General features: G+C 36.0%; 2 protein-coding genes across 2 annotated transcripts in view; one reads left to right on the forward strand and one right to left on the reverse strand.

The window, feature by feature from the left end:
• The window catches only part of LOC111055362 (host cell factor 1-like), a 119,428-nt gene extending 109,278 nt beyond the window's left edge, over positions 1 to 10,150 (reverse strand). Inside the window, exon 1 of the mRNA XM_039438905.1 lies at positions 9,914 to 10,150. The gene's annotated coding sequence lies outside the window, so the exon portion shown is untranslated. The remainder of the gene's footprint in view (positions 1 to 9,913) is intronic.
• Positions 1 to 17,049, forward strand: part of LOC111048624 (endochitinase) — a 30,654-nt gene extending 13,605 nt beyond the window's left edge. Inside the window, exons 8-11 of the mRNA XM_022334550.2 lie at positions 7,216 to 7,297; positions 13,437 to 13,648; positions 14,593 to 15,063; positions 16,655 to 17,049. Coding sequence (XP_022190242.2) covers positions 7,216 to 7,297; positions 13,437 to 13,648; positions 14,593 to 15,063; positions 16,655 to 16,834 — 945 coding nt within the window. The 3' untranslated portion in view covers positions 16,835 to 17,049. The remainder of the gene's footprint in view (positions 1 to 7,215; positions 7,298 to 13,436; positions 13,649 to 14,592; positions 15,064 to 16,654) is intronic.

The following is a 17,049-nucleotide window of genomic DNA, read 5'->3' on the forward strand; positions in this document are numbered from 1 at the left end:
TCAATACATTGATATACACTATACTTTATTTATAAATTATACTCTCCTACTTCTATCACATTTCGCAGTCATATTTGCTGCATCTCCTTTATACCTTTATCAAATACAATAACAAATTCTCCTCCTCAACACACATAAAATATCATAAATATAAACTTCTAAACACATTCCTCCTGACAGCTCTTAAAACATAGTAATTTTTAAATTCGCCGCTTGCAGGGCTGCCAACTTAACTACACACATTTCATAATTCTCATAAATGATTCCTTTTAGACAATAATTTCGATTCATAAACTTCTGGGCTTATATCTTATAGTATTTCTTAGGTCTTAATATAAATAATTTTCTATACATCAGGTACAATACTTTCTTTTGCTAATGGCTCTTTGGTTTTGGTAACTGGTATTCACTTTAAGTCTTTTCAGGTAACAAACGTGGCATAATTAAAAGTAATAAATATAAAACATATAAATAAATATATCGACATTAATAAATATAATAAATAACAATAATAAATAACTCTTTGGGTACAGTATTTCTTTTTATAAACATATGTTCAACAGACATTACATTCGTTTGATTTGGGTGGCTTTGGCCAGCTGGTCACTGGTTCTACAGAATTTGCTGTCGAGTTTCATAACTATTAACCTAACTGCTCAATTTTTTCTCTTAAAAAGGTAATTAACAAATTTTAATTTTATTATCCCCGCTTGTGTCCTTTTTTATCTGATGTATATAATTTAATTACATATTTAAAAATTGTTCTTTTCCTTATTGCAGGCTTCTAACGGCTGGAAGGAATTAAAACACTGGATTGTTGCCACGCGGTCCTATACCAAGATTAAATTTATTAAGGAAGGTTAGTAATCGGTTTGATAATAATGTTTTCATTGATTTCTTATCATATTTATTTCAAATTCAACGATATTGCATGTAAAAATCCCGTGGTTTACTTGCATCTTCTTGCATTCTGTTTGTAGATGTTGTAGGCTGGTGAGTTATCTGCTGTTGATTGTTGAGGCTGTCCTATTATTAATCTATCCTTCATAATTTAAAGCCCTTGTATCTGTGTATCTTTTAAAGCAATTCCTTGATCTGGTTCTGTTTTCTTCCTTATTATTTCTATTTATTCCGTTGAGTATCGATATTTCCACTTTAGTGGCATTGTTTATAATTCTAATTACACCAATAAACGACTTTATAATATAAAGCTTCCAATCATCTTCATCCGATACTTTCCACTTAAATTCATTATTAGGCTTCATCATCATAATAAACAATTCAATAATATAACACTTCCAATCAACACTAATAAATTCTTTCAACAATAACATGGTCTTAATTATAGCATCACTTTTCAATATTATCACAGCCATGGTAATCCACACAATACAATAAATCAAAACACTAATTAGTTCTTTAATAATATAATCTTTCCACATGTAATAGCCCGGCGCTCCCATTTTATTAATATAATTCCTTATCTCTTTCACTCTTATTAACCACTTTCCATTCTTCATTAGTCCATCTTCCATTTCCTTGTTGCCCATGCACGAATCCATATTTGTTCTTGTAGCTCCATTTTTGTCATATTTCTTTGGCCTATTCTTCCGGTCACATCGCTGAATATCTCTCTTAAAGCGTATGTGCCGCGGATGCACGCCGTCGGTCCGCTCCTGTCCTCCTCGGTGTCGGTCCGGTGTTCTTCTTTGCCTCTTGAAGCGTGCATGCGGCCGGTATGCGCGCGCGCGGCTCCTCCTTTTCTTTCGCCTCCGGGCCTTGCGATGCATCTTCTTCTCCCGGATGCCGTCCTCCTCTTCCTTATGTCGGCCGTCCGGTGTCCTCGGGCGCTTCCGTCTCCGGGCCTTGCGGTGGTCGCTCCTCTTATCCGGTAGTCCGTCCTCCCTGGTGTCATCCTCTTGGTACTCTATCCTGGGTTCATTGGGGTGCCTTGGTGGGGTCGAATGATGCGCGGGTGCGGTGGCGGTCTCTTGATGCGCGAGTGTGACTTTCAAAGCGGTTAGTATGGTGGCGGTCTCTTGATGTGCGGGCTGCTCTACCTGCGGTGATGGATTGTCGGCGGGGAACAGGATGCTCAGTAGGGATTGATGCTTACAGCTGGTTTTTGGTGGTGGTTTATCTGGTATTGGCTTCGGTTCTTCTAATACTATTTTCGGTAAATCATTTCTAAAGGTGGTGTATGATGTTGAAATTTCTTGATTTTCGTTGTTTGTTTCATTGGAGCTTGTAGGTGTTATATCGGGGGTATCATATAGTCCTGGTTTATTAGCTGTAGTTTTCTGTATATCTGGTGGCGGGTTGTTGGGTGTTGGGTTCTGTGTTTTTTGGTGATTTGATCTGGACGCATGTTCTAATGTGTAGTTTGTACTTATTTGATGAGGTGGCGGTTTGTAATTTCTATTATAATTATTCTGAGTGTAATCATTATTTGTGTTAAATCGATCATGGCCATAATAATAATTTCTTTCATAGGTTTGCTGTGGATAATGGTTTGTTTGACGATTCTGAAAACTTCTATTATTCCAGCTGTTATTTTGATTATGATTATAGCGGCGTTTAAATTGAGGGGTAGATCGTGAGCAAACATATGGTACTGATTCATAATTTTGGCTGTTATACTGATTAAATTTTGAGTTATGTTGATTTGGTGCGTATCTCTGGTCTGAACGGTGGTTTGATATGGCCATCACAGACTGTATGCCATATAAATGATTTATCAGCTGCTTACAATCAGTAATGGGTTGTGTGGCGAGTGCCATTCTAACTTGATACGGTAGCTTCTTTAAAATAATACTTGCTAATGCCGATTCATTAATGGGCTCGCTCAATTGAGAATTTTTAAACTGTAGGGCAGTGACGAAAGTGGTACATGCACCGTCTAAGTTAGGGTTGAACTCGCATGATATGATGTCCGCTAGCACGTCCAACTGTTTACTTCTGCTCCAATACTGTTCCAGGAAGACAGCTACAAACTCATCCAATGATGTAAATTCATGGGCTCTACTCCGAAAGAACATCAGGGGTTCGCCAATCAATAAACTAGTCAAACGAAGACGCCAAAAATTCCAAGAGGTGGGTGTTAATGATTGAACTAGTTTTATCTGATCTATAAATTCTTTAGGTTGGAGATAGCGGTCTGTATTGTCAAAACGGCCTAATTCATTGAAACTGTGTAGTGAATCAAACGTTGCTATGGGAATAGGCTCTATATTCTCGTGCGGAAATTGATGTATTTGACTTTCAAGTTGTACCAACTTCTCTTGGGCCTGTTTCCAATGACTAGAAGCTTCTGTTTCATTATCTACTACTTCGGCATTTAATTCAGATGAAAATAATTGCTGTTCTCCAACGGCTGTCTCCAATGAATTAAGTTGTACTTTGTTTTGATTTATATCAGAATTTAGGTGAGCTATTTGTGTAGATTTACTATTCTGTTGTTTATTTATGGAAATAAGTTGACTATTGTTCCTGTTTGTAGCTATTTCATGAATTTGTGAAGTGTTTTGTGCTGGTAGGTTATCTATTCTTTCCGCAGTCTCCTTACCCATTCTTACCGATGTATCCTTCAGTGATTCCCGCATTTCCTTCATTTCCGCCTTTAAGTTCTTCATTGCCATGGTCATTGTTTTTTCTAAACTATTAGAAAATGACTTGATCATCCCCTCTACTATAACCCTTCTTATTGCTTCTTGGGAGACATTTAACGGTTTATTACTGTTCACAGGATTCTTGGCGGTGATTGAAGAGATCTGGGCGTTGGACTCCATTGCGCCCCCCTCAGCGTCGATCTCCGCTACTATCGCCGTCTGCAGTGTGTCTGCTACCTTACTTTGCGTGGACGAAAAGAGACTCATATTTTAAAAATGGATTAAGTGTCAAGTGTTTGTTAAAAAAGTGAAAGTTTTGGCCAACAAGGCATTAATAAGGACACAAATGAGGATAGGCCTATGGATATTACAAGCCAGGTAACCTATTTATTACTTAAGCTCTTATAATATAATAATACTATTCATTGATTTCTGACTAGCAGTTTAGGCTTATAAAATATAATCTCTCTCTATAAACAGGTAATTTTTTACAGTACTAATAATATAAAATTTTCTTTAAAACATATAATTTCTCTCTACTTAAAGCTCTTGTTTCCCCAAAAAGTAATACAAATCTTCCTTCGCCAGTTTTCCTCACAACTCGTATAAGTTATCTATAATTTTCAATATGGTTATTGACCTAATTTCAAGTAATTATTCAATGAGCTTGGCTCTCATCATCAGTCCCACGTTGGTACGACATGTCTTTGTGTCATCCGTGGCCTATCACGTTGGGCGACATGTCTTTCTGTCACGTTATTCTTTATATAAAAATAACGATTAGCCTCCTGCTTGGCATCAGTCGGTAAAGCATGAGATTTAATATAATTAGGCCGTGGTTTTTCTAATAGTATTCAGTCTTAAAAAAATCTTGATAGGCCTAGATATGGGCTTCTCCTATAACTCTTGTAATTCAATAAATAATAAATATATATGAAAATGATACTTATACTATAGAGATGAGGAATAAAAAATAAATTGCACACCATGAAATTTCACACATATATTACACAAATAATGCAAAGATCAATCGAGGCAAAAAATATATATAGAGCGATAAAAAATATAATATAAAAATAGAACAATAATTGAAATCAATAAAAATATCACAGGCTAACTTTATATTCTAGATTTATGGCACGAATCATTACCATGTGCCTTTATCTTAAAATCATATGCATTCTTTTGCATGTAGCTGCGATATGCACTTGCTAATACTTGTCGACTTGGATAATTCAATCAAAAATATGTGCTCTAAGATCAGCTTGATAAATTAGCCACTAATAATCCAAATATATATTTATATATTAAAATCTCTAGTATTTAGTAGATTTATTTGTATCGAATATATATTTTTATCTCAGGGTGCAAGATTCGGCACCTGACGGAATAGGTAGAGCCATTCATCTAGTGAATTAGAACTATGATAAATTATCGCAAATTGTATTGCAAAAAATTAAATATTGTATGCATACGTTTGATAGCCTAGATTTCGTACTTCTTTGATTAAATAGAAATTTCTAAAATATTGATCTATATCTTTCTTTCAATTAAATACCTTTAATACTAATTTTTACTTGCGCAAGTATTACTCTTATTAATTTCTCAATTTATAATAACCCTTTCGGCGAGCTAGCTTTGATCATCAGATTATTTCGAAGCACTAGGGCGCCCATCACTAAATTCAAATTTAATCACTCACGTGTCGAAAATCTTCTTGTAAGCCGCCGATGTCGATCCAACTCCATGCGGTCCGGGAATATGGTAGCCGGAATCGTCTCCTCCAAGGGGTTATAAATTTAATTAAAATGAAAAATGACTTCTGCTTCACAATAGCATCACGAAGTCTTTTAAGAAATTTAATAATTTACTTTAAATTTAAATTTTTACAAAATCATTAGTAAGGTACTTCGCTCTAAAATATTTGGGGTCCTCTTATGGTGGCATTTGGCTGGCGAGTGCTGGTTCTTCCTTCTCAAGTTTTACAGATCCCTTTCCGACTTTCAAATTAGCATAAAATTTAAATATCCCAATCCTCCGCCATTAAATTCAAATAGATCTTACAAAAAATGCCAAAATATTGCTTAGATTATATGATTAATAATTTCTTTGCATTCGAGCCATATTGATAACATAGATTACACAAATTTTTACACAAAATCTAGTACATTTATATAAATATATATAAATATTTTTGAATTGGCCTACAGTTGCCGCCTATTAACTGCCGTTTTACTATTGGTGCATGCAAATTTTTATTAGGTATTCATGCGCCTGGTAACTCTTATTTCCTGAATACATTAAATTATTTTTATTTGGTTTTTTATTTATGCTCTTTGCATGCTAGTTAATATTCTATACATTAATATTAATTCCATGCTACCTAATAATTAGCCACGTGGACGGGTGTTTTTTCACATTGCACACCATCCGAATGCAATAAAGCTCTGCCAAGGGGTTTTGGTCAGATTCTACGTTCTTCGGTTTGATCGATCTCTAGGTCACCGATCCGTGAATACATCTATATAACCTCAATCTTCAAATATTTTATAAATAATCTATTTATGAGTAGTAAACTTCCTTCAAATCCTTTTTAAGTTCTTGTACCATTTAGCCAGAACAAGCTGATGCTATCTAATCCATGGTCATCAAAAAATAGTTTGGGCATTCGCTCAAAAGTAAAGCTTATGCTAAAAAATTGTATGAATAATCTAGAGCATTTGCTCAACTTTTGAAGCAAATGCTTCAAAAAAGTTGGGTCTAGTCTAGAACAGCTTTTCACCTTTCGCTCACAGTAAAATGGTTCAACCAATTCGTGTGAGGAAGAAGAAACTATAACAGATACGATCACAACCAATAGTTGAGAACTATAAAACTCTTTTCAGATTCAACCGTGATATATATGACCATTATTCGTACAAAGGAATAAATATACAGAATATACCTATCGGATGAAGTTCCAATGGGGCAGAGCCCTAATTGTCATGTTACTTATATTTTTCCTGCTATCACAGAATAAGAAATTTAAGAAGAGTGTAGACTATTATAAGAAGGCTATTGAGATTATAAGATTATGCTGAAGATTATAATAGAGATGACATTTTTTACGCTATTTTTTCAAAATTCAGAATTCAACTAACCTAAAACTCAATTCATAGATAGAGAACAGAGCAGACGACCAAACATAAGCGGTGTTTACACTTGCATATTTCACTTTTTGTGTAGTTGAGAAGTTGATATTGTGGTAATTATTCATATTTAATATTTTTTGACAATTTCTTAGTCTTTTTCATTCAACTTGCATATTTAGCGCTTACGTGAGTAGCACATTCTAACCTTTCACTATAAAAACAAAGTGAGGCGAATCAGCTGATGAAAAATCTTCAAAATACGTGAGCATTTGCTCCAGAGTTCAGGAGCATAAGGTAAGAGTATAAGGTAAAGCTTATTCATATAAAAATGAGCAAATGCTTATGCTTCTACCTAATGCCCATGAGCAAAACCGTATGCTCCATGCGCTCATGAGCATATGCTAATTTTTTATTCATACGGCCCATTATCTTGTAAAATTTTAATGAGATAATTACGGAATGTATTTTTGTTTCAGATCTGTGTAGCTCTGCAGGAGAAGAACAGTGAATGGGTAGAGAAATGGGATGATGCTGGATTCTGTCCTTATGCTTACAAAGGTAAACATCATTTGAGTATTTAAAATATTTCAGTTCAGTAAAAAAATTAAATTGGAATCAGTTTGGTTCAATTTATTAGAGTTAATCAGTTTATCTTGTGATGGTTTGACATCTTGTGCGACAGAGAGTGGCATTTGAGTATTCAAAAAACTGTTCATCAAGAAAATTAAATTTGAATCAGTTTGGTTTTATTTATTATAATTTTTCAGTTTTTCCTGGGATAGTTTGACATCTTGTAAGACTGGACTCCCCTCAAAGAATCTATCTAAGATTTGAAATAATCAATTGATATTCAACAGAGAGTGGCATTTGAGTATTTAAAAAACCGTTCATAAAGAATAATTAAATTTGAATCAGTTTGGTTTTATTTATTAGAATTTTTCAGTTTTTCCTGGGATAGTTTGACATCTTGTGAGACCGTTCTCCTCTCAAAGAATCTATCTATCTATAGTTTGAATTGATTAATTTTTAACAGAGAAAAGGAAGAAAAATGGGATGCAGTGATGCTGAATACTGTACTTTTCCAAGGTTGGGAACCACGTGCTGTTGTTTTGAACTATTATTGTACACTGTAGAACCATAATAAAGGATCAGAGGGTATCCAAATAATATATATTATGTTACTGATTGAGTGAGTGGAGAAGGTAGAGTGTATCAGTAAAGGTAGCTGATAGTGCTGAAAAGTAATGCCTGTATTTAAATGTGTCAGAACATAGTAGAGTGACGAAGGTAGAGGCTATCAGAGAGGGTAGCTGAGTGTTTTAAAGAGTAATACATGCATTCAAATAAATCAGAACATAGTGGAGTGACAAAGGTGGAGGCTATCACACAAAGTAGCTGAGAGTTTCAAAGAGTGATGAATGTATTCATCAAATAAATGTGTCAGAATATAGTGGAGTGACAGAGGTAGAGGCTATCAGACACGGTAGCTGAGACTGATAAAAAATAATGCATCCATTTCAAATATGTCAGAACTCAGGTGAACTGCGCAGGTGCGGTAGAAGGTTGAAGGAAGCGGAGACTTTTAGATACATGCTGTATTTGAATACTCTCAGCTGTGAGTATGCCACAATACAATCTCACAAAACTGTCACTTAGTGCCGTTTGCACAGTGCCAGTTTAAACTAAATTTCATCTTAAACTCGATTGAATCTATATCAAGTATCATTTGTTATAATGTGATTCATTTTGAGTTTAAGCCAACAGCTGATTGAATTCAGTTTAAGCTTTCACTGTGTAAATGGTCCTTAGTGAGAGTGAATGTTACAATACAATACATAACAATAGGCCCATACTTTTGATGAACTGTTTGTACACACTACCGGTATACTACTCTTACATTACAATAGGTTATAGCATAGACGATCAAGGACGAATATTCACTCTCCATTTTCTCTCTCTGTCAATAGGTACTGTACCTTAGTATAGTCAGTTAGAAAGTTATACTTTCTATACTAGACTACTTATGAATACCAATTATTCAACTTTGATAATAAAAGTGTTTGTATTATTCTCTAATATAAAATATTGGGGAACCGAGCTTCGCTCTGGAGTACAAAAGCATAGAAAATTTATAACGAAAAATGTAATTATATTTATAGTTTTAGAATGATTAGTCCTGCAGGCAATGAATGCTCAAAAAAGGGTATAGAGAGAAATGTTTGGAAGACAATTTTTGACCCCGCAGTTCTGTTAAGGGTTGTAAGGAGGTAAACATATCAAAAGTACCCAACCCTCTACCTCCTGTGCTAAGGTGGTGGGAGTGGTTTAACGGTACCATTTTTTGGCTTCTCGCATATAACTCGAAAACGATGTATCTTAAGGACATAGCTGTGATATACGAAATTGGAGCTTACATAATTTCCTACAACATTCATCTCACATTTTTTTCTATATGTTTTCTAGTTTTCGAGATATCCGCTCTTGAAGGTGTGACATTTTTGAAAAAAATCACTTTTCCTCAAATTTTTTATCTATTTTTGCTCTTATAACTTTTCAAAAATTCATGCTGATTATGAGCTCATAGAGCATTATTGTTGCAGCAGCTTTAGTGTTGAGTTTTAAATCTCCAGTTTTTCAAAAATAGACCAAATGACAAAGGAATTTGGAGGGATTGTTTTGTACACAATTTTTGACTTTGTAGCATTGTTGAGACTAGTTAGGAGGAGAATGGGGAAAAGTCCCCATTCCCAACTCATGTGCTAAGGGGATGAGGGGGTTTTAAAAGTTGTAGTTAAATGCGTGAACGTTTAATATTATACATTAATTCGAAGAGAATTTAATGCTCTATGAGCTCATAATCAGCATGAATATTTCCCATAATTGAGTCAGCCCCATGAGCCAATCATTTTCAGGTTATAGTTGAAACTCAGGTTACCACTTGAATAACCACAACCACACATCTGATATCTTTGAGACTGCGCAAGATGATTTCTGAGTTGGTTACCTAACTCTCAATGTCTATCTGTAGCTATACAAATCTATAGCTGGTAGCTGTAGTTGGTAACCCTATCAATATATATTTTGGGAGTTAAATACAGTAGGTTAAATTTTCGGAGTTCATTGTTTTAAATAACGATTAAAAATTACTCTTTAAATCAAAAATACAATACTCACATAACTTCTTGATCCATTAACGAGCCACTAGATACCGGAAATATTCGTTAGAACTGCAAAATTTACGAGAGCGGCGACATAGAGGTCACTTCCACTTGAAATTCGCGACGCGACTGATTCAAAACAAAGGCAGAGGTGACCGACTCAATTTGACAAGTTATGACAGGCGACGTGCTAACGTGCTGGCCGGTAGACACTTAATGGCTGTCGCGTGCCGTTTACCGGTTGCCATGGTAACGGCGCTTGACGGCACATTTCAAAATTTCAAAATACTGCTGCCTGAGTCTCTACACCGTCCTATAGAGAGTTATATTGTTGAGCATTGTTGAATGATGATATGAATGCGGAAGAAGAAGAAGAAGAAGAAGAAGAAGAAGAAGAAGAAGAAGAAGAAGAAGAAGAATATCAATAAATCTGTGGTTTTTGACAATTTCTTAGTCTTTTTCATTCAATTAATTTTATGATTCTTTCTTTCAAATTTTCCATTCCTATGCCTATTAACTTCCGAGCAAAGCTCGGTCCCCCGATATTATTTTGTGAATCGATAACTTACAACTTTGTAGCTGTTTACTACATACATTTCAGTGAATAAAGCTGCGTATATATATCAAAGTTATTAACAAAATGTTTATTTTTTCTTTAAAGTCTGTAGTCTTTAAAGATTCTATTAGATTGAACATAACTTATCATACACATGATGAACATATGTGTTTGTCAAGTTCCGTTCAATCTAATAGAATCTATAAGAACGGAGAAATAAACATTTTGTTAATAACTTTGGTGTAAAAACAGATTAAGACTTAATCAAAATTCAAGACGAAGCAGCTGAAATCATGCTACGGCGCATAAAGTTAAGATAGTCTGTGTGCAGAGAGTATATAGAATGTATAGAATATACATTTCAAGGTACCTAGAATACATTCTAGGCACATTGATACATTCTGTACTACCTATCATCTTTTTTCATTGGGGCTAATCTTGAATAGAAATAAAAAATAAAAATCCAAATGGGTACTCACATTCTGTATTCTCTGTCTGTGTGATAACTCTCAAAACACAAATAAACAGTCAGCTGGATGATAAGTCACTACAATGATTTTCTTATGCACTTTCAATGTTACCCTGTTATATTATCATCAAAAAAGACGGAGGAGTGAGGAAATTTCGTTAACCAACGAACTTGATCTGTATAGAAGGTTCAAAGAAAATGTGTTGACAATTTGAAGTTGACTGATGAAACCAATCGGAAGTAATCGTCGAACAAACAATCCCACTAACCCACAAAATGACATAATGACAATGACTTGAAGGTCTCAAGTACAATAATAATTTGCTCAATGTTCTGTTATGTTATGTTCTTAATGTTAATTTTCTCCGTGTTCCATCCTCAGTGCTTCAAGGCTCTAGTTATCAGACCAGTAAGACTAAGAGCTCACTACGCTCGCTCAAATATGAGTTCTGAGAGAATATTTCAGAAATCCTGAACACAGAAACCTTGTGGTTGGGCTATGAGAAAGAGAAATAATAGATTACCAATAAAAATGTAGGCTATCAATATTTTATATTTTTACTGAGATTTAAAGATATTTGTTTATTCTTCATTGAAGTTCATGTCTCTGTAATTTGATACAATACAGTATTTTCAAAATTCTTCAATATCTGATAGTCTTCAATATATAGTAAAATAAATAAAAACAATATAAAAATCTTGGGTAGGGTAAGGTTGAAGGAGGGTACTTCTTTATTTTTAAAAAAACTTTAAAATAGTTCAACAACTATAGTTCCAGATTTTTATATTGTTTTTATTAACTTAAAAAGTAGCCCATGTGAATGAAGTGTTTTTCTGATAGTCTAATTATGTATAGTGAGGTCCACGTTATAATGGCAGTGTTTGATTAGCTATTTTATTGCTAACCTTGTCCATCATTCAACAAAGCGGATAGCGCTATCTTTTCTCACTTTCCTCTGTTGCCCGATCGGGTTTCACCAATGTAGAAATATAAATTATTAACAAAATATTAAATCTTGATTATGAAAATTCATTATTAAATTATTGAAAAATATAATTTATTTCTCAATAAAATATAATTGTTTATTTTAAACGAGGATGAACAGTTGGTATTACATCAATAAACCTGTATCACCTACCATCTATAGAAGGCATTGACAAGACAGAGGTTTGGCAACGTTTTCCTCTATCTTTCTCCACTGCCATTATAACGTGGACCTCACTATAGGAACATTATTGGGTGAGCTTAGGTTCAACTCACACTGCGCGACTCAGGTCGAGAAGAGACACGACTCTAGTCGAGAGCATGTATATTCAAATGGTGACAGTCGCGGAGAATAGTCTGAGTGTCACCATTTGAAAACACATGCTCTCGACTAGAGTCGAGTCTCTTCTCGACCTGAGTCGCGTAAGTGTGAGTTGAACTTTAAGGTAGGCGCACACAGATCGTCATCGGACGGACGGCACGCATCGGACGGATCGGATTATTAGATTTGATACATTGTTTTCAATTATAGTGCGCATACCTATCCGCATCCGTATAGGTATGCGCACTCCAATTGAAAACAATGCATCAAATCTAATCATCCGATCCGTCCGATGCGTGCCGTCCGTCCGATGACGATCTGTGTGCGCCTAGCTTTAGAGCAGGGGTCTCCAACCTTTTTTATCCAAGGGCCACATTGTTAGTTCTTGGGAGGCTTAGAGGGCCAATAACAAAAATGTACGTGGAATTTGACTTGTGGGAGCACACACGACGGGGGATTTGGGGGGTGTAAAATTATTATATTTCCATTAAAATAATATGAGGAGTTTCAAGTACGTTTAATTAAAACACAGGAAGAAACAAATCAAGTCATTTCATTTTAATACAAAGTCTAATCTATTGAGTGTAAAAAGGTCATAAGAAAACTTGACAATATACGAATTTCCGAAAAGTTACCAAGCTAAAACAGAATACTTATTTTTAGTGAGAAGATTGCATTTGGTTTCCACTTAAAATGTCCGACCATTTAGGATCAAACTTTGTGGTTCCGATCATTAAAATTGATTACAAATTTTCATCTGACAAAGAAGATAATTCTGTATTTGGATTTAACAAGCATCATTTTTGAAAATGTCTGCTCACACTTATAGGTAGATCCAAAAAGCTGTTTGTTTACAGCTAATTTTACACTAATTAAGAAATTTATTTATTTACATACAAATGGAGTGGTTAGTAAGAGAAGAGTACTGAACTCACAGTTGTCAAAAATGTGAATAAATAATACATTAAAAAATCTGTTGCTATAACTCTCGGCGGGCCGGACAAAATCCATCGGCGGGCCGGAGGTTGGAGAGCCCTGCTTTAGAGAACAAGAAAAGCTTACTGATAAATATCTCTCAAATTTCTTCATACTCCTCAGTTCTAACAAAATATGTTTTCGATTCTTCATTACAAATCATGCTTCTGTGATTAGAGAAAATACACAGTAGAATACTCTCAGAATTATGTAACTACTGTTAATTTTGCAGGAACACAGTGGGTTGGCTATGAGAATGAGAAGAGCTTACAAATCAAAATGGACTGGATAAAGGAGAAAGGTTACGCCGGAGCGATGACCTGGGCGATAGACATGGACGATTTCAGGGGTCTGTGCGGCCCTGAAAACCCTCTCATCAAGGTTCTGCACAAGAACATGAAGGACTACAAGGTTCCAACACCTACGATCACCACTACACCACGGGTAAGTCTGGAAAAAAGTGCATGAAAAGTCGAAATTCAATCCAAGTTATCAAAACTCAAATGCGAATTGAAGAGACTTGAAATGTTGTCAAAAAATCCACCTCATTTTAATAAAAAAAGTCTCTTAAATTATGGAAACGTTCCACAACATCAATATTCACGCTACAAACTTAATTAATTCCATTGAGAAATAATTAGTTTAACAGGAAGGAGAACCTTTAGGAAAGTAGGTACTGATAGCAAATTAGGTATAAGAAAATTATAGAAGTAGAATGAGCTTCGCTGTTGTGAGAAGAAGAAATCCGAAGATCTTAAGAAAATTTCAAAGTAGTTTAGGACTATTTCTTCACTGGAAAAGTTTCGAAAATACAAAAGTCAATGTACTTACAACAGTTTGATAGGGGAAAGAAGATTCAGAGCCAAACCATACAAAGCGTTTTTTTAGGCGTTCCAAGATGAGTCGGCAGGGCAGGAAGCTCCCCAATTTGCTGATTATCAGCTGATTCCCGAACACCATTGAAGTCAGCCAATCTCATTCTGTTTCTGCTTTCTTCTTCTTCTTCTTCATCTATCGACCTAAACTTCTCTATTTATTTAAACCGTTGTCCTCAGTTTGTCTTATTTATCTCTTACTCTCTCTCTCTCTCTCTCTCTCTCTCTCTCTCTCTCTCTCTCTCTCTCTAATCTTCTCTATCTATTTGAACCATGTCCTCAGTTTTTCTTATTTCTCTCTTACTCTCTCTCCCTATCACTCTCTCTCTCTCTCTCTCTCTCTCTCTCTCTCTCTCTCTCTCTCTCTCTCTCTCTCTCTCTCTCTCTCTCTCAGCCTGTCTTTCTCTTACTGATTTCCTCATCATTAACACTTGTTGAAAGTAAAGTTATATGTTGGAAGTATTGTGTCTTGAAATCCGATTATTTTGTGAAAAATTACAACTTATTTTGTAGCCGGAATGGGCACGACCTTCCAGTACCACATCGGGAACACCTGTGATCACCAAACCACAAACCACAACCACGAAACCCCACAAATCCACCACAAAACGACCACGCCCCTCCAAGAAACCAAAACCTACCACCACCACCACAACCACTACAACCACAGAGGAACCCGTGGAGATCACTGAGGAAACCACTGACGAGATTGTCACCACTGAGGTTGCTCCCGAGATCCCCGTGATTCCTGAGACCCCTGAAGTACCGGAAGTAGGCCTACCGGAAGTGCCGGAAGTACCAGAGGTGCCGGAAGTTCCCGAGGTACCCGAAGTGCCGGCGGAAACACCCGAAGTTCCCGAGGAGCCTGAGACTGGGGAGACAGTGGACGCCAGTACTGACGGAAGCTCCACTAACAACGAGATTGCTTCCAATGATGTGGACTGTTCCACAGATGGGTTCAAACCGCACAGGAGTTGTAATAAGGTAAATTTACTTTCAAATTCGAATTTATCATGAGAAGAAGGCATCTCTGATTGGTTCTCGTGGCATTTAATCGGTATTATAAACGTTAACAGACTTTAATCGGGCCCAAGAGTTTCAAATGATCAAACGAAAGGAGGCAGGAATACTGCATAATAAACGAGAGTTGGTTGGAATTTTTAGACCGAGCGAAGTGAGGTCTAAGATTCAAGTCGACGGTTTGGCATTTCTCTTAATGTTTAAATGTTCGAATGTTTAAATGTTTATATGTTGCGCATTTACGGCGAAACGCGGTAATAGATTTTCATGAAATTTGACAGGTGTGTTCCTTTTCAATTGCACGTCGACGTATATACAAGGACGGTTTTTGGAAATTTTGCATTTCAAGGATAATATAAAAGGAAAAAGGAGCCTCCTTCATACGCCAATATTAGAGTAAAAATCAGACTATAGAATCATTCATCATGAATCAGCTGACAAGTGATTACACAGATGTGTGGAGAAGCCAGTCTATTGCTGTATTTCCATAGGGTCTATAGTTTCAATCAGCTACTTGTGGATGAGAATACTGCGTGAGGTCTACTGTTCACAGAACTACTAGTCCATTCCAATATTGATATGAACTAATCATAGGTAGTTGAATGAAAATTGAAATCATAAAGCCTGTAATCTGTGAGTGTTATTGACATTCTTAGATTTTCTGGATAATAAACTGAATTTTTGTACAATATTTCTCTATCTATATTGTCAAAAAGTCATCAAGTCAAAAAGTATCCTCAGTACAATCACTCATAGGAGAATGTACCAAGCATAGTGGCTTCTTAAGCTGCGTACACATATTCGCGCTTCCAACCAGCACCGAGCACGCTCCTCCCTCGTACCTCGAGCAGAGCGAGAGTCTGTACGCACCTTAAAAGGTACTCTCGCTCTGCTCCGCAACCGAACGTCACTCCAGCAGAGCGATTGATGATCGACCGGCGAGCAACAGTGGTTCGACCGGGGAACGCGAGAAGATCTAACATCTTCCGTAACGTTCATGATGGGTGCGTGGGCGGAGCGACTGTGGTTCGATGGTGGTACGAGGGCGGTACGAGGGCGGTACGAGGGAGGAGCGTGCTCGGTGTGGGTTGGAAGCGCGAATATGTGTACGCAGCTTTACACACAGGGCTTATCGAGATCATGCAGTGTTCTCACAGATCAAAAGGTGTATGGGCAGACTTCAATATGGTGTACAACAATAATATTCTAGTAGAGAATCTCATTTAAGAAGAATATCATATAAGAAAATCTCATTCTAATAGGATTTATTTTTTATTTGTTGAGTGGCGAAGTTTGGACAGTAATGTCCACTCTACCACTTGACCACTTACAATTTTCATTAGAATATAGTTCATTTTTGGAATTTGGGATGAATTACATGTCACTCATGAATGTGAAATAGAGAGGCCTATCATATTGCATTTTTATTCCACCATTGACTCATTCTGTAAAATCTGTAATAACAGTTTTAATCTAAAAACTTTTTCAATCTAAACATTATAATCTATTAACATTTTAATCTATAACATTTTTTTCAACTTATGTTTCATTTCAGTTCTACCAATGCGTGTACAACAAACCCCTACTGTTCACATGTCGACCTGGCACTGTTTGGAACCAGGAAATGACGATCTGTGATTGGCCAGAGAATAGTCGAAGAAATGACTGCAAGAAAGACAGCAGTGCTGCCGAAACTCCATACGTTGACAACGAAACTGTGCTTAGTCAGCAATAGGCTCTAGATTTCACACAAAAATTGGGGAAATTTTAATGAAAATATTACAAAAAAGTTATGCCCGCCGCGGAATTCGAACCGTCATTATATGAAAGCATTTTGGAAATGATTTCAGTAGCCTTTAAGGTGCGATTTCTAGGACACTTCTCACAAGCAAACAGCTTTCTGTAACAAAAATTGAACTAAACTAATAAGCTTCTTAATCAACTATTCAA

The sequence above is a fragment of the Nilaparvata lugens genome, chromosome 12 (assembly GCF_014356525.2).
Source record: "Nilaparvata lugens isolate BPH chromosome 12, ASM1435652v1, whole genome shotgun sequence".
Lineage (NCBI taxonomy): Eukaryota > Metazoa > Arthropoda > Insecta > Hemiptera > Delphacidae > Nilaparvata > Nilaparvata lugens.